Genomic DNA, 18,765 nt, shown 5'->3' with positions numbered 1-18,765 from the left:
CGGCCATCGAATATGTGTTGGCGCGTATTTCGGTCGCGTATGTTCCGTTTTTTTTCGGGTTGCCGTTTTTACGTGCCGTAAAATCGCCCGTGTGAACGAATACATTCGAAACCATCGCCTCAGATGGTCACATATATACGTTTGGTCGCAAAAACGCGCCGTTTATGCGCTCGTGTGAACGCACCCTAAACACAAGAGGTTTGTTTAGCAATTAGTTCACAATATTAGACGGAGCCATGCTAAATATTCCTTTTCACCCCTCTGGCTTAGTCATGCAGGTATGGAGCTAGGTAAACCAAAGTGCATACTATTTTAACATTGTTAGCCCTGGGAACTAAGGTTCCGTAAAGTAGAGCTTGAGATGATAGTGAGGTGTATATCATTGCCTTCTTAAAAGTGCAGGTAGTTGCATTATGCCAGTGATGACCTGGCAATAGCTTCTGTTTAAAGCTCCTCTATCTTTTCCCCTATGACAACACTTAGTACTCCTCTGATCAGACAGCTCAGTGTTATCATAGAGACAATAGTCAACTAAACTCTGCCCCTAGTGATTCTGTTGTCATGCTGGATTGAATCTTATACATATGTGACGCGGTATGTGCTGTATATTAACACACAGTTCTTATGGGGGCATCTCTGCCCAGAGCACAATTTGCAAATGTCTATATCATGTCTTCACAGCCACATTGTGTCTTCTGTATTACAGGATGCATTCTGGAAACGGTATCAATGTGAGTAACAAGGATAAAACATCACTCATCTCAGTGCACTTGTATCTGGGTTTTTGCTGATATCTTCATAGTTCAGAAGTCTCTGTGGCCTGTTATAAAGCAATGCAGGAGAGTATACATGTATCTATGTGATGGGGGCAGCATGTCCTGCAATTGGTCATTGGTATGAAGTGCAATTAGGGTGGTGCACAGTAAGTTCAGGACCATACACACAGTCCTCCCCAATAAGTGCCCCCAGAACAGTACTGCCAAGTTACCCTTTAGAATGCAACCGGATGCCCGCTGCACCCCACTTGCCAAACCATATATCAGTGTTATGGAGGTCATGCATTCAGCCACATCATCCTTCTGTCTTCATTGTGCAATATGAATCTCTTCTGATCATCAAAATTGCTCCTGCCCCCCATAATCATGTCGAAATTTCAGTCCATACATAACCCACCTACATCCATTGTAACAAGACATAGGAAACTTCAATGACTATGGCCGAATGATCCAATAATCTCAAAGGACAGCCTTAGATTTTTGGAAATGTACTCAACGAGTTCCTTTACCCGGGGGCAAATATTCAGTTAGATGCCCTAGTCCCCTATCTAATCATTCTTCCCAAGGCAGAGAGAATTGCTGGCGGACCCTACATTTGCACCCACATACTCTACCTGCACCCACCTATACTGATCACAGCACAAACATATTCACCACTGTCTTTTGAGGCTTTTGTGGAAATGCCACTTCTTGAAACCAAGTGAAAGATTTGCTTCGTATTTCTTCGCAGCTTGTCATCCGCATGAAAACCCGCCAAGAGATACCCTGTACCAGTGCCTGGCAGGTGAGAGGTTGTCTACCTGTTTTTCATCATTCACCTGCCTGAGAACTGCGGTAGTAGTTATAGGAGCCGCATCCGCAGTACTAATTGTTACCACCAGGGTCTGTTTGCATCACACTTTTAATGTGCGTTTAGCATATATGTTAAACATACATAAAAACGTATATCAACGTATGTATACTTTTTTTTTCCAGACACTTTAGAACACAAATTGTATACAATAAAGCAGGGAAATGTAAAACTAGATGTTTCCTATTGACCGTAATGTAATAAAAAATGTAAATGTTGAGCATACGGTTTTTTCTGAGACAGAAAAGATTGGTATGCTATGTTCTTCTATCCCACAAAAAAAAACAAAAAACAGAAACATAAGAGAAGTCAAACATAGTCAAAAGTATACGCTTTTAAAATATGTCGAGTCTATGGGTCCTTTTACATGGGACGATTGTTGGGTGATCAACGATGATTACTCAGGGAATGGAGGCAGAGCAGGCCGGAGATCACTTCTGACCGCCCTCCTCCATTCACAGTAAATAGGCGAACGCCGGCCTGTTTACACGACCGTTTGCCGACCGTTGACTGAATAACGAACGATAAGTGAAAAAGTCATTAGCGTCGTTGGCAGCGTTTACACTGAACTATTATCGTTTAGATTCACATGACCCAGCGAGAATCTGAAAGGGGTTTTCCGTGGAAATACTACTGATGACATCATCAAGATAGGTCATCAATAGTTGATTGACTGGGATCTGCCGCCCGACCGATCAGCTGTGCAGGTGCATGCTGTCAGCACCGCAATAACAGAGGTCGGAGCAGAAGCCTTTGCGCTGACCTCCGTATAGTGGTCAGAGCTTGTAAGTGCAGGCACAGCTCTCATTGAAATCAATGGGAGCTGTGCCTGCAGTTACAAGCATCGGCCACTACATGGGAAGTTGGCGCAGAGGTTATTGACAGCATACGCCTGCACAGCTGATCAGTCAGGGTCCCGAGCGGCGAATCCCAGCCGATCAACTATTGATGAGCTATCCTGATGATGTCATCAGTAATATTTCCATGGAAAAACCCCTTTACCGTTAATCGTTTCATGTAAAAGGGTCCTATTAGTGGGTCAAGCAATTCAATATTTATTTTGTGCGATAACTTGTATGCTTGATAGACTCCATCCTGCGGAATTTATTGCATTTTTTTCACAGACTTTAATTGTGAAATTATATCTCCTGTATGTTAGAAATCCGCAAGAATAATTCTGCAAGACGTGATTAATTCTGCTCCAGAATTTCATTTTTTTAAAGTAAAAACGTGCAGGTTTTAACCGGTGTTAAATTCACGCCCCATAGGGAGAACATTGTGATGGCGGAATGTTCGCGTGGACAAATTCCAGCCCATGTTAAAAGTCCCTTAGGGCCCCTTTACACAAGCATATGTGCATTTGCGTGCGCCTCAGCATTTTTGAGCAATGAACTATGCCTATCGCCTATTTTACTGTACTTCCTCCGCAGGTGTTTTCATTTGTGCGCGGTTAACAAGACGTACCGCTTAAAATGGCTAATTAGTTACAGATGTGTTTTTTCCAGCGGAATTATGCAGCATATCAGGCAGCTCCTTGCATATTGTGCATGGATTTGAGCACTCCCCATTGATGTTTATGGGGAGCTTTAGTGCGCAAATGCGCAGAAAAGTAGGGCAGGCTGCTTTTTTTTTTTTGCACGACCGGAATGCGAACACAAAATACGGAACTGTTTTAATTCCACAATGTGAGCTCTTATGCTTACAGCTATATTTCTGTTGTCAACTCGTATTGCTATCTAATAGCGATGCTAATATTAGCCGTAATATCCTTTCCGATGATGACAGGCGGTATCTGACTTCTGTCCAATCCGGATTCTCAGGTAACTGTGCAGAAAGAACTGGTCAGAATTACATGGGAACCATCAGCGTTACCAGGTCGGGGAAGGATTGTCAGTACTGGGCCAGTAACTTTCCACATAGGACAAAGTAAGTGTTGGGCTTGTGTGATTTGTTGATTGCGTCATCTCAAATTTACCTTCACATTAAAAAATCCAAACTTTTTGTACATACAGCTATTTTTGAAAATCAGTCTCTGCAAATAAGCCATGTGTACAATCTGATCCAATAATTATAGGTTACTCCTATGTTACCCTCTACTTGTTGCTAATCCGTAGGGCAGTGTTTCCCAACGCCAATCCTCAAGGCACCAACAGGTCATGTTTTCAGGATATCCCATAGTAAGAGCACCTGTGGCAATGTCTGAGGATCGACAATAATTACATCACCTGTATAATACTGAGGAAATCCTGAAAACATGACCTGTTGGGGTCCCTGAGGACTGGAGTTACTGCTATAGACAGTAGAAGAAAGGGTCAGCTTGGACTGCGGTCTTTAACCATGACGACACATAAGTCTGCATGGAAGCTGTAGACACAAAACGATAAGATTGCCTTTTCTCATTTAAAACCATTTGAAAAGTTGGTTCATTTTTTTATTGTAGATGCATTGGTGCTATTTAAAAAGATGGGTGCAGACGTACGCATCACCAGTTGTCACCATTATAAACCAGTGGCAGCACGCTATCCATCACAAATAAACCATTCCTCATCTGTGTCTGTTATTGTTCATTATGTCTTTGTATCTCGTGAACTAAACTTTTAAAAATTCCTAATCCACATGCAAATAGGATCTTAACAGTCTAGTGGGCGGGGCCAGATCATTTCAGCTGCCCAGAGTATGCCATCTAGTCCTGCCCCTTTGCTGTTGATTGACGTGGATGACAGTTCCTGCATCATTCACAATCTCACATAGATCATGCGCATGCACTGTGCACCCAAGGACTGGCACATGCGCAGTTAGTTTAGCACTCGGTCTGCCAGAAGTTCTGCTGCAGTGGCGCCAGTTGAAGAAGCCCAACTCCTGAAAGTTGTTATGGGAATAGATCATATTCCAGAAGATTTCACTGGTTTGGTCCAGATTGGTTATAATGGGAAACTTCATGCATGAACATATGTATTTGAACAGACGGATGTTATCCGTCAGCCCCCAATACTCTTCTGGTTTATTCAAAGGAAGTACAATACAGATATACTGATTATGACGCACCAATTTACATGCATGCCCCGCCCTAACATCATAACAACTTGTGATTGGCTTAGTATCTAACGACGCTAATGATTAACATGTTTACGCCCCAGGTGTATGTCGCTATGTGAACACGTAATTCCTATATACCAAAGTAGCATAGACTTTATTAATATTCCAATCTGAACCAAAAGAATAAAGTACTTGAGTTAAGGAGTTCCTCCCCTTGATAGCTAGCTTTGGGAACCATACGTGGGAGGTTTCGCTTCAACTTCTACTTGTACATACCAGGGTATAATATTGAGCTTGTTAACCATTTAACTGCTAGCTATTTCCTATGAAGGTGGATATATGAATATATATGTATGTGTTGCCTAGGCTGATTTAAGAAACACATTTATTTTATTACTACAACAAAGTGATATTGGGAAGGAGCCCATGCGCAGTAGAATTGTACAAGTTTGCCCACCATAGGGATAAACTGTGCATGTACCAGTTCCTGGGTGCGTGGTACAAGATTTAGATGTAAGGGACGTCATCTATGTTAATCAACCCTTTGAAGGGACAGGATTAGATGGCTTGAGGCCCATTTACACGTAACAATTATCGCTCAAAATTCGCTCAAACGACCGAAAATTAGTGATAATCGGTACATGTAAATGCGGGCATCGTGCACATTTCATTTGATCGACGATTTTAAGGTAAACTTAAAATCCATCGTTCAGCAACTGACAGGTAAAGCAAACACATTTATCTCTCAGTAGATTGCACACTGAAATCTTCATGGGAGTCGGCAGATTACATTGTAAGCTGACGGCAGCCGTGAGCAGAATAATGCAGTTGTGTGCACAGCTGGGCATGTGATTAATCACCTGCTGGACTCTGCAAACAGCTCCCTGAGGTCCTTTTACATGCAAATGAACATGATCAAGTGTTAATGGATATTAACACTTTATGCAAATAGATCGCAAAATCTTTCAATCTTTCAGTTGTTTGAAAGATTATCTTTGTGTGTAAATGGGCCTATACTCTGGGCAGCAAGAACAGTCTGGGCACACCAACTGGACTGTTTGGATCCATTGGTTTATACTGGTAAAAACAGATGACCGGTTCCCTTTAAACACGTTGTCAAGTTTTAAATTAATGGCCTATTGATACCTAATTCCCTTGTGTTTGCTAAAGTTAAACTTAGAATCCCGATATGACTCGGGTCTGGCAGTGTTGGGGAACTTCTGAACTTTTCTTTGTCTTGTCTTTGACTTCTTTGCCCCACAAAGTGTCCTGCAGATCTCATGGTCAATCTTACGGTTAATCCAGTACAGATCTTGCAGTATGGCTTTCAGTATAGAGTGAGATTGTGGGACTGACAGACTTACCAGTAACAAGTCTGATAGAACATTGGTGAATAAGGTGTAGTCAGGTTCTCCAGGATACTTGTCCTGTTAGGTTGTAATTTTTCTGTTTATCAGGTTTAACCCACTTACCCACCCAAACTACAACCTGACTGAAAACTACTGTCGAAACCCAGATGAAAACCCATTGGGACCCTGGTGTTATACCAAGGATCCAGAAAAGCCTCGAGAGGAATGTTCAGTGCCCTTATGTGGTAAGTAGGGCTGCGTTTTCTATGTCTGTTGATACATGGGTCCAAATTTCTCACCCACCTTAGGAGTCCATGTGGTACTTTGTTGAAACTTTCTGACCAGACATTTAATGTCTCCCACTTCTTATAGTAACATAGTGTGTAAGATTGAAAAAGACATATATGTCCATTCAGTTCAGACTGCTATCCTGCAATGTTGATCCAGAGGAAGGCAAAAACAAAGCAAATTGAAAAAAAATTCCTTTCCAACTCCAAATCTGGCAATCAGAATAATCCCAGGATCACCGACCCTTCTGAAGTAATCAGTGACTATCTGGAATCAAGGATACAACGCAATTAATCCGCAGCACACTTCAGGGTTTGTCAACCAAACGCTTAGCCTTTCAGGTCTTCTAATGCACATCACAAGTGGGGGTCTGAGCCACAGACTCCTATGCAAAGTCTACTATGTACAGAGAGAGTGACAGCATTCCAGGCGTACAAATTCCAAGTATAAATTTATTCCTCCATAGACGCGATGTTTCGACCCACTAGGGGTCTTTGTCAAGCAGACCTGCTTGACAAAGACTCCTAGTGGGTCGAAACGTCGCGTCCATGGAGGAATAAATTTATACTTGGAATTTGTACGCCTGGAATGCTGTCACTCTCTCTGTACACATAGTAATCAGTGACTATAACATGTGATATTGTAACGCTCAAGAAAGACGTCCAGGCCCCTCTTGTACTGTTTAATCATATTCGCCATCCCGATGTCCTCAGGCAGAGAGCTCCATAGTCTCACTGCTCTTACAATAAAGAACCCCCTTCTATGTCGGTGTAGAAACCTTCTTTTCTCTAGGCGTAGAGGGCGCCCCCTTGTTACAGTCACTGTCCTAGGTATAAACAGATGATGGGAGAGATCTCTGTATTGTCCCAATATATTTATAAATAGTTATTAGGTCGTTCCTCAGCCATCTTTTTTCTAAACTTAACCTGCCTCTGAACCAGCTCAAGCTCTGATATGTCCTTCTTGAGGACTGGTGCCCAAACTGTCCACAATATTTCAAGTGTGGTCTGGCCAGTGACTTGTAAAGAGGAAGAACAAAGTTCTCATCATGCGCCCCTAGACCTCTTTTGATGCACCCCATGATCCTATTTGCCTTGGCAGCAGCTGCCTGACACTGGTTGCTCCAGTTAAGCTTACAGTTAACTAAAACTCTTCAAGTCCTTTCCCATGTCAGTGTTCCCCAGTGGTTTCTCATTTATTGTGTATTGGTGACATGTATTCCTCTGCCCATGTGCATAACTTTACATTTATCAGTGTAAGACCTCATTTGCCACTTTTCTGCCCAAGCCTCAAACTTATCCAGGTCCTCCTGCAACCGCATTCTGTCCTCTCTTGTGTTCATTTCTTTACATTGTTTTCCTGCAAATACTGATATTTTACTCTACAATCCTTTTAGCAGGCCATTAATAAATACATATAAAAAAAAGAATAGAGGCCAATACTGCCCCCTGTGGTATCCTATTAGTAATGGTGACCCCCTCCAACACTGCGCCTGTAGTACCCCGCTAGTAACAGTGACCCAATCAAAGAAAGTACCATTTATAACCATCCTCTGCTTTCTATCACTGACCAGTAGTACTTACAAATAAAGGAGATGGAATAAAACATCTGTAGTGCCACCTATTGGAAGGCAGCATACCTTCAAGCCAAAGTCAGGCTCTTTATACAAATGGTGAGTGAGGAGACTCAAATGGCCATGCACGCTCCTCTGGATAATATGCAAATAAGGGAGAGGAAATAAAACCTCCACAGCACCGCCTATTGGAAGGCAGCATTCTTTCAAGCCAAAGTCAGGCTCTTTATACAAGCCTTGTAACAATGACTAGGAATTAAAAGCAAAGCCAGACTCCATGTACAGACAGCTGTTTCAGGGTATTTGCCCTTCATCAGTGTACAGTAGGAGTCTGGTTTTGCTAGTGAGAGGCCTGGGATGGGGCTCAGAAACGCTATCTTTTCTCCTTAGGAAGAGCACTTAGTTGGGGAGTGAGGAGACTCAAATGGCCTGTAGTTTCCAGGTTCACTTTTTGACCCCTTTTTGAGTATCAGTACCACATTGGTTATGTACCAATCCTGTGGAACAGATCCCTATGTTGGCGTAGAGTTCCTTGTACCACCTTACATGTAACATTTAGTCTATTCATGATTTTCTACTTTCTACTACTTTACTGAGCCCCTCACACTCAGGAATATTTTTATTGACTTTTTTGCATCTCCCTCCTACTTAGAAATTGACTTCCTCATGACATTCATTAGTTGTCCCACGCTTCAAAGGCAACCTCAAAAGTCATCCTGTTCTACCTGCTACATACATAACCTGGCCTAAGACTATAATTGATTTTGCAACTCCCAATGGGCATAGCTCTAGGAGTGCAGCGGTAGCAGTTGCACCTGGGCCCTGGTGTCTGACGGGGGCCAAGTCTCCTCTGCTACAGGAGACATCAGTATTATAAGAGGCAGATGAGGTGTTACAGATTTTGCAGTGGGTACCAAAGAGCTTCAAGTTATACCTATAGCAATCCGCCATACTTACTGCAAGCTCTTATGGCAGGTCTATCTCTCAAATGCTGGAGTCTGCAATCTTTATCTTTGATTATTGGATCTAACATTAGGGAAGCATTAGTGTAGACTAACGAGTAATCTGTAAAGTACTCATATGGTGCCCACCTCCCTTGGTATATAAAGCATATAATACATTTTTGACCATCAATCAGGTTACCGTTACATTATACCCGTGGTCGCCATCCTTCGGCTCTCTAGTTGTTGTGAAATGATAACTCCCAGCATGCCCGGACAGCAGTAGGTTGCACACCACCGCATTATACATTGCCCATTCTAGTCCTTTACACCTGGTTATTGTCCTCATAGGTAAAGATGGCTTCACAGTTGAGCCAATTGTGCCAATAACGGTCCAAACTGAAGTGGAAGAGGAGCCAGACTGTGAGCCAAACCGTGGCATAGAATATAATGGCACCCTGGGGGTCACAGTATCAGGACTTCCGTGTCTACCCTGGAACTCCCCATCAGTGGAAGAACACAGCCGCAAGCATTTCAGGAAAGATGTAGTCCTGAAAGAGAATTACTGCAGGAACCCCGACAATGATGACGAGGGCGTGTGGTGCTACGTATCTCACACCAACGCAACATTCGAATATTGCAATTTAAAGTATTGTGGTAAGTAACCTTCATCTATTTAATCCCTGTTTCTACCCTCCCCCATCCATGACGAGCATTTCTATGTATAATGCATGCTCCCAATTGTCCCCCTTCTATTTGAACTTCGAAACTGCTGCCTACTCCTTGTCCCAGCTTGATTGCAGAACCTCACATTTCTTTGCCACCAGAGCCAGCCTTAGGTTAGCTGGCACCCTGTGTGGAATTCCCCTTCCCCCCATTATGAGAAAAAAAAACTATATTTATTGCACTGATAGGCAGTCTGCTTGCATTCTGCGTGTGCAAAATCAGCAAGATAGCAGCATACCCACTCAAAAGCAGCTCAGTAAATAATACTGTACCAGAACCAGGCTCATAACATAAATACAGCACCAAAACCAAGCTTAGTACATGAATACAGCACCAGAACAAACCTCAGTACATAGATACAATACCAGAACCAAGCTCACAATATAAATACAGCACCAGAAGCAGGCTCATAACATAAATACAGCACCAAACCAAGCTTAGTACATGAATGCAGCACCAGAACAAACCTCAGTACATAGATACAATACCAGAACCAAGCTCACAATATAAATACAGCACCAGAACCAGGCTCATAACATAAATACCTCACCAAAACCAAACTCATAACATAAATACAGCATCAGAACCAGACTCACAATATAAATACAGCACCAAAACCAAGCTTAGTACATGAATACAGCACCAGAATAAACCTCAGTACAAAGATACAATACCAGAACCAAGCTCATAACATCAATACAGCAGCAGAAGTGAGTGATTGTGTTGCGAGAGTGCCAATGGGCTAACAGCGGCGCCTTGGAATATCAAAGGGCAGGAGACAAGAGAGAGGAGGTGGAGGATTCATATAGCGCCACAAGAGGCTGCTGCATAGAAGAAGATAATCTCGGCAGGTGGATCTAAGGTTGGGGGGGGGGGAGAGAAATCAAACCTTAGTCTACATTCGCCTGGTGACTCCTCCACAAACTGGTAATATAACATAGTATGCAAGGCTGAAGGAAGACAATATCCATCCGCTTCAGCCTGGTACTAGCCCCCCTTGCTGATCCAGAGGAAGCCCCCTCAATGAAGCAGAAGCCAATTTACCCCATTTGGGGGGAAAAAAATTCCTTCCCAACTCCATGATAGCAGTCAGAATAATTCCAGGATCAACGTTTGATAGTTCCTACCTGACTCCAAGACCCTTCTTGTTGTTTAATGTCTATATCCTGTAATATCATAGAGCTCTAAAAAGGTATTTAAGGGCCTCATGTGGCTCTAAAAAGCCATCTAGTCCCTCTTAAACTCCACTGTGGATTTTGCCATCACCACGTCCTCAGGCAGAGAGTTCCACAGTCTTACTGCTCTTACAGTAAAGAACTCCCTTCTGTGTTGGTGATGAAATCTTCGTTCCTCTAGACGTAGAGGATGCCCTCTTGTTACCGTCGCACTCCTGGTTATAAACAGATCATGGCAGAGATCCTTGTATTCTCCCCTAATGTATTTATACATAGTTATTTGGTCGCCCCTTAGGCGTCTTTTTTCAACGGTGAATAATCCCAATATTGCTAGCCTTTCTGGGTATTCCAGTACTCTCATTCCGCTTATTAATTTAGCTAATTGGTGGCTGGTATCCTGTGTGACGGCACGTGTTGCAGGTAGGTAAAGCCAGCCATGTTAGCCACCTCCTGCGGGTATAAAGTCTGTGCCAGATACGCGCTGCTGTAGTGTGTTGTGGGAGACATAGTGTTATTGCACCAGTGTACAGTAGTTTACATTGTAATAAACCATACTTCCTGCATGCAATGCCTTAGGAACACAGGTCAGCTGTATGGTTAAGTGCTGGAGTTTAGTAATAGGTAGCAAAATTGTATATACAGCCTTGAATGTGAACGGAGAACAAGACATGATCTAATTCAATAGAGGATAACTAGGTTATTTCAGTGCCAACTCTTAGCATTTACATTTTGGTTTGGCATTGATCCTTTCTCCCTATATCAGTATGTGAGGTTGGCACTAGAGATGAGCGAGCGTATTCGGAAAAGCACTGCTCGCTCGAGTAATTTGCTTTATCCGAGTATCGCTGTGCTCGTCCCTGAAGATTCGGGTGCCAGCACGGAGCGGGGAGCTGCAGGGGAGAGCGGGGAGGAACGGAGGTAAGATCTTTCTCTCCCTCTCTCCCGCCCGCTCCCCCCTGCTCCCCGCTGGGACTCACCTGTCAGCCGCAGCGGCACCCGAATCTTCAGGGACGAGCACAGCGATACTCGGATAAAGCAAATTACTCGAGCGAGTAGTGCTTTTCCGAGTACGCTCGCTCATCTCTAGTTGGCACTCCATTTTTCTGCTACAGAGCTCTAAATCCTTTGCTTCTGTTCACACAGCCATAGATTTACATGATAACATTCTAGAACTGTCACTATGTGGAGTATATTGTATACGCCTTCCAGTTAACTCAATAACATAGCAGTATTCAGTGAGCTCCCCCTAGTGGTGTCTGCAGGTAGACATAATTTTATTATTTAAGTGGATGTTTATGCAGGACATTTGGAGCTTTGTATCAGAAAACAGCTCTGATCGCTATAAAGATATATTATGATGCTAATCAACACAGAATTTTGGATGTACAGACAAATTGGTGGCCAAAAGTGAACATTCACTTAGATTTTAGAAGACTGCTTGCAGTCTTGATCCAAATGCCCCATAGTAGATGTCACTTGTTATTTTATCATTGTCATTTGTTATTACTTATTTGTTTCTTATTCTTTTTCATCTGAATTATCAATCCATCTTTACCAAACCTCGTACTTTGTTTGGTTCACTGGGCTGACGCCTCTCTCTGGCAGATAGCCCTCTAGATGAAGAACCCCTTCCTAGCCAAGCGGGCCGAACATCTTCAACACAACATCAAACATTCTTTGATGAGAAGACCTTTGGTAAAGGAGAAGCAGGTGAGTAAAGAGCTAAAGGTTGGACTACCTTAATCACACAAGGACGGAACAACCTTGAGACTCACCTACAGCCAATAATGTTGGGTATACAGACAATAAGCCTTTACGCATATTCATAGGATTACACCATTGGTATTCCCACTTGCCTAGAGTCCCCCATATGCCACATATAAGCCACAGTATGTGGAAGCAAAGGGGAGAAGAATGGTAAAAAAGAGCCATTGTGTATTTGCATCATTCTTCCCTATAGTCAATGGGGATTTTATTTAGACGCTCAAAGGCATAACTATAAGGAATACAGAGCAGTCACATTTAGGCCCTGCTATCTGAGGGGCCCAAAGGCTCATCTACCATATAACAAGATACACTGACATGTCAAAAATCATGGGACAGGAAATGATCTTGTGTAGGACAACCTCTATCCTGGCGAAGTGCAGCAATTTGATGTGACATTGATTCCTCAAGTAGACTGAAGATGCCTAGAGTGATGTTCGGCCATGTCATCTGGATAGCCACTCAAAGCTCTGTGGTATTTGTAGGTACAAGATCTTGGGTATGAATGGACCTCTCCATCACATCACATAAATGCTTGATTGGGTTCATGTCAAGCAAATGTGCAGGTCACACCATTCATAGGAGCTCTCCAGAATGCTCTTCAAACCAGTTTTGGACAACTTTGGCCCAGTAGCATGGTGACATGACATGTTTAGGTAGACCAGTGGACCCAAGTCATGCCATAAGACCACCCCTACAGCAATATAGAATCACCACCAGCCTGCACAGTGCCTTGTTGACATCTAGCATACATGGCTTCATGGGGCCCTCACCACACACGAACCCTACCATCAGCCCAAAAGAATTGGTACTATGACTCATCGGACAACGCCACGTTACCAGTCCTCTAGGGTCTAGTTATTAACCTCACAAGCCCAGGTGTGGTGCTGTGTCCAGTGTCTTGGTCTTAACAGAGGCACTTTGGAGGGTCTTCTGCTCCTGTATCTCATGGAAGTTAAAGAACACTGCACTGACCTGCAGGATATATGTGTGGGGCCTTCTGCATTTAATGTGGATGTGATTTCTGCCGGAGTCACTTCTATGTTCGCACAGATAATTGCAGCCAGACACTGACGATCGCAATCATTACTCACGTGTGGGTGACCACTGTCTTGCCTACTGTTGATGGTAATGCCTTCTGTGACGTATTCCCGATACACACATGACGCTGTGGATAGAGGAATGTTAAATGCCCAGACAACTTTGGAAATGTAATGTCCCATCTGTCTGGCACCCACTATAATACCTCGTTCGAACTCCGACGTCGCCTTGCCATGAGCACACTGGCCAGTGTTCAACCTCACTCGCAAGATAGCACCTCACAGCTTATACAGGTGTGGGCATTCACAAGCCGTCACTTCATGATCAATTTACATACTGCTATCCCAGGACTTTTGGCATGTTAGTGTAAATAATACATAATAATTAGGCGCCCTGTTACAAATTTTGCTTTAGGGTCCAGATATCTATGGAAAATCCTATGGATAGTAAACAACAAAAATTCTGTTTTTGCCCACATCTAGGATCAATCTTAACCCTCTAAAGCACCTTGGTATTTCAAGATGAGAACTCGGAGATGCTCCTTTAGACCATAACATACAAGGGGTTGACATGGACTGGTCTTGTTTCCTATTTTGACCTCTATATAAATAAATACACCCTAAAACACTGTGATATCGTCATACTAAGGAAAAGCAGAATAAAGCGACTCTTGGGGGCCGGACAACCAGAGATTGCTGCACCACTTCTCTGACTACCTGATGAATACTGTGCATTAGTAGTCTAAGACACTGGGCGATGCTGCTTATGTGGGCAGCACTGGCCAACGAAAGCAGCTGTAGTGTCTTAGACTATATTGATGCATACTAATGGACAGTGAGCATCAGTTAGTCTTAGATGGAGGCCATCCTTGGTTGTCCAGCTGTAAGGAGAATTTGTGTATTTATTTACCAAGGAGAAGACAATCCCAGATCTCGTGTAGAAGTCTGGGCCCTCAGGAGAAATACACATCACACCAGCCTGATGCGGTATCAAATGATTTCTAATGTATTCAAAGTTGCATGTGGTTTATATATCATAAATGACATCACAGGAAAAGTACATACCTCCAAGAATAATTAGAATACATGATAGGCTACAACTAAAATGTTTAACATAAGTTACACCTTTTAAGGTGTAACTATAACATACAAAGAAACTATTATTATTTCACTGGGAAGGAATGCAAGGGAGGGGGTCTGAGGGACTATCTTATCTATGTCCTAGTAACACACACTTGCTAGTATATAGAAATAGTTTCATTTAACCCCTTCACTACTTATACTAGCAGCATGCTATATCTTCCTAGTCTACAATCAAGTAGCAAAAACAATTAACTGATATATTGATCTACAATTTTCTTAACACCAGCCCCATAGGGTTGCTTTAAGGCACCTTACCATGAAGATATGGAGAGTGCCTGGAGGAGGCAGGCAAGGAAACCCTGATCCGAGCCAGGTCGATTTGCATCTGGGGTGAGGGAACTACTACAGTATTACTTCTCAGTAATCTCATCATTGGTTATGTTTTATTGTTCTCTGCAGACTGTGGATTGAGGCCACTCTTTGAACAGAAGAAAGTAGCAGATAAGAGCGAGGCAGAGCTGCTGGAATCCTATATCCAAGGCCGGGTTGTTAAGGGAGAGGACGCTGAACAAGGCAGTTCCCCATGGTAACCCTAACAGGAATCTTATCTAGTTGGATTAGTCTACTGTGAATTATAGGTCCATTATGGACTACAGTTCTGATTCACTGATTAACACCTTAAAGGGGTTGTACCAAGAACAACTTTTATCACCTATCTCACCGCTGAGATGTCCACTAATCCTAAGGGGGTCCCGTGTCCCCCTCTTATTCCACTGTGGGCTTGCTGCACCCACCTGCTGTTACATCAGATGAAATTCAGCGGCGGTTGCACATGCAGAATGCCACTGCACTCATTTCAATGGGTCTGATGGAAATAGCCAAGTGCAAGCACTCAGCTATCTATGGAAGTCCCACTGAAAATTAACGGAGCGGAGCTGCACATGCACGACTGCTGCTGCATCAATTTCCTCCTTAGGGTTCTTGCACACTGGCGAGAGCAATACCGGGGCGTGAATCACAGTCTGATATCACTCTCGCAAACCTGTTTTTATGTGAAAACAGCCTCGCATCACTGCGGGGAATCCCCTCATCCCATTGCATCCAATGCGGCAGCAGCAGTGCCGGCCACAATTGAAAGCAATAGGAGAAGATTCTGATCTTGTCACAGCGGCAAAGGATTCCTTCATCCCCGCAGGGAGTCCCCTCATCAATGAACACTTTACCGCTGCTGTCACAGTGTTCAGTGATGAGGGGAGTCCCCGCAGGGATGAAGGAATCCCCTACCACTGCTGTCACAGTGTTCAGTGATGAGGGGACTCCCCGTGGGGATGAAGAAATCCCCTGCCACTGCTGTCACAGCAGCGGCAGGAAATCGCGATCCCTATATTTTGAGAACAAGGTGAAACCCCTGGAGCTGACAGCCTGACACAGCTGCAGCAGAGGATCGCGATTTTCTCCCATCGCTTTCAATTGGGCCGGCACTACTGCCGGCGGCCCCATTGGAAGCAATAGGCGATATCGCAAAAAGAATGGGCATGCTGCGATTTCTTTTTCCACGCAGCATCGCAGGAGTGAAAACATTGCAAATGAGAATGAAACCATTGAAATTCATTGGTTTCATAATCATGCATTTTCACTCACTCTCGCAGTGCTAGAAAATCGCGCGATTTACTCGCCCCCTTACTCTTGGGGCTGCAATTATCCTGCAGTGTGGAGGAGGAGGACACGGGACTCCGGTTCTTGGGATTGGTAGTGATCTCAACAGTGAGACCCTCACCGATCAATCTTTTATCACTTATCCTATGGATGGATGATAAATGTTGTTTTTGGTACAACCCCTTTAAGGCCAGGGCAACTTTGACTATGATACGGCCCTAAAATATGCAAGTATGTACCTAGCCTTAGTCCAATGTAGAGCTCCAGTATCCATGAACCTTGCTGCTGGTTCCTTTCATGTTCCTTTAAATCAAGCATAATTTAAACAAATGTGTGACATCATAATATGTGCAAACCAGTAACAACCTTGCTCATTCCTGTTCTTAGGCAAGTGATGCTCTTTAAAAAACAGCCCCAGGAACTCATCTGTGGTGCCAGTCTAATAAGTGATCGTTGGGTAATGACCGCTGCTCATTGTATCTTTTATCCTCCATGGGATAAAAACTTCACCAGGGACGATCTCCTAGTGCGGATAGGAAAACATATTCGTAACAAGTAAGATACTTTCCCTGCACACAGTGTGGCAAACACACAGCCAAGATTGTGGACCGTTGTATGCACATAAACTTTAGATATTTGGTGGTTGACTTAATGTCTAGGGACCTACCAAAGCCTCATCCAATATTTGGTGCCAAGGGAAGATATGATCGGACAAGTTGGATATGATCAGGCTCATTGGGGGATCTACAACCCCAATTCCAAAACAGTTGGGACACTGTGTAAAATGATTTGGAAATGTCATCTAACCATATTTTATTCACAGTAGAACACAGAACACTTCATAAGGGAAAAGGTAGACATTTTCCATTTCATTTAAAAAATGAAATCCTCTAGAAATTGATGGCAGCAACACATCTCAAAAAAGTTAGGAGAGTGGTAACAAAAGACTGGAAAAGTTAGTAATACCAATGAAAAACAGCTGGACGGTCCATATTCTACTAAGTCTGTGTATAAAAAGAGCATGTTAGAGAGGCAGAGTCTCTCAGAAGCAAAGATGGTCAGAGGTTCACCAATTTGTGAAAAGCTGTATTTAAAAGTTTTTCTGGCATTATCAGCTTGCTTGGCTGCTTGCTGAAAACCAAGTCAACCACTGTCAAAAACGCACGTCAACGCAGCTGAAAACGCAGTAAACGCTGCGTTAAAAAATGCTGCGTTTTTACAAGCACATGTGTGAGAAGGGCTTAAAGGGGTTGTCCCGCGGCAGCAAGTGGGGGTATACACTTCTGTATGGCCATAATAATGCACTTTGTAATGTACATTGTGCATTAATTATGAGCCATACAGAAGTTATAAAAAGTTTTTTACTTACCTGCTCCGTTGCTAGCGTCCTCGTTTCCATGGAGCCGACTAATTTTCGCCGTCTAATGGCCAAATTAGCCGCGCTTGCGCAGTCCCGGTCTTCTTCTTTTTTCAATGGGGCCGCTCGTGCTGGATGCCGGCTCCGTGTAGCTCCGCCCCGTCATGTGCCGATTCCAGCCAATCAGGAGGCTGGAATCGGCAATGGACCGCACAGAAGCCCTGCGGTCCACCGAGTGAGAAGATCCCCGCGGCCATCTTCATCAGGTAAGTAAGAAGTCACCGGAGCGCGGGGATTCAGGTAAGCGCTGTGCAGTTTTTTTTTTAAGTCCCTGTATCGGGGTTGTCTCGCGCCGAACGGGGGTGGGGGTGGGGGTGGGGGGTGTTGAAAAAAAACAAACCCGTTTCGGCGCGGGACAACCCCTTTAAGGAACACCTCCAGAAATCATGCTTTGTGAACACAGTTTGCCTTGCATCCACAAAGGCAAGCTTAAGCTGTATTATGCAAAGAAGAAGCCATATATCAACACAATCCAGAAACGCCAACATCTTCTCTGGGCCAAAGCTCATTTAAAATGGATTGAGGCAAAATTTAAAACTATTCTGTGGTCAAAATTTGAAATTCTTTTTGGAAACCACAGATGCCATATCCTGCAGAGTACAGAGGAAAGAAACCATCCAGATTGTTATCATTGCAACAGCCTGCATATCTGATGGTATGGGGTCACATTAATGCTTATGGCAGGGGCAGCTCACACATCTTGAAAGGCGCTATCAATGCTGAGCAGTATATAGAGGTTTTAGAACAACATATACTCCTATCCAGACAATGATAACCACATACTGCATCCATCACAACTAGAGATGAGCGAACTTACTTGTTTAGGGCGTTTTTGCACTCGAGCACCGCTTTTTCCGAGTAACTGACTACTCAGACAAAAAGATTTGGGGGGCAACGGGGGGCGGGGAGCGGCGTGGTGGAGCGGGGGGTAGCAGTGGGGAACAGGGGGGAGCTCTCTCTCTCCCCCCCACCACTCCCCTCTGCAATCCCCCGCTCAACCCCGGTGCCCCCCAAATCTTTTCGCCCGAGTAGTCGGTTACTCGGAAAAAGCGGTGCTCGAGTGCAAAAACGCCCTAAACGAGTACGTTCGC

The 18,765-nt window shown here is 43.8% G+C and overlaps 1 protein-coding gene across 1 annotated transcript in view; it reads left to right on the top strand.

Moving 5' to 3' along the window:
• Positions 1-18,765, top strand: part of F2 (coagulation factor II, thrombin) — a 29,549-nt gene that overhangs the window by 5,046 nt on the left and 5,738 nt on the right. The window contains exons 3-10 of the mRNA XM_066583382.1: positions 707-731; positions 1,507-1,560; positions 3,447-3,552; positions 6,120-6,256; positions 9,165-9,470; positions 12,320-12,424; positions 15,061-15,187; positions 16,645-16,812. Of these exons, the coding sequence (XP_066439479.1) occupies positions 707-731; positions 1,507-1,560; positions 3,447-3,552; positions 6,120-6,256; positions 9,165-9,470; positions 12,320-12,424; positions 15,061-15,187; positions 16,645-16,812 (1,028 nt within the window). The remainder of the gene's footprint in view (positions 1-706; positions 732-1,506; positions 1,561-3,446; positions 3,553-6,119; positions 6,257-9,164; positions 9,471-12,319; positions 12,425-15,060; positions 15,188-16,644; positions 16,813-18,765) is intronic.

Source organism: Eleutherodactylus coqui, chromosome 11 (assembly GCF_035609145.1).
Source record: "Eleutherodactylus coqui strain aEleCoq1 chromosome 11, aEleCoq1.hap1, whole genome shotgun sequence".
NCBI lineage: Eukaryota > Metazoa > Chordata > Amphibia > Anura > Eleutherodactylidae > Eleutherodactylus > Eleutherodactylus coqui.
Note: the sequence above shows the minus strand (reverse complement) of the source record. Positions and strands in the feature narration are given on the sequence as shown.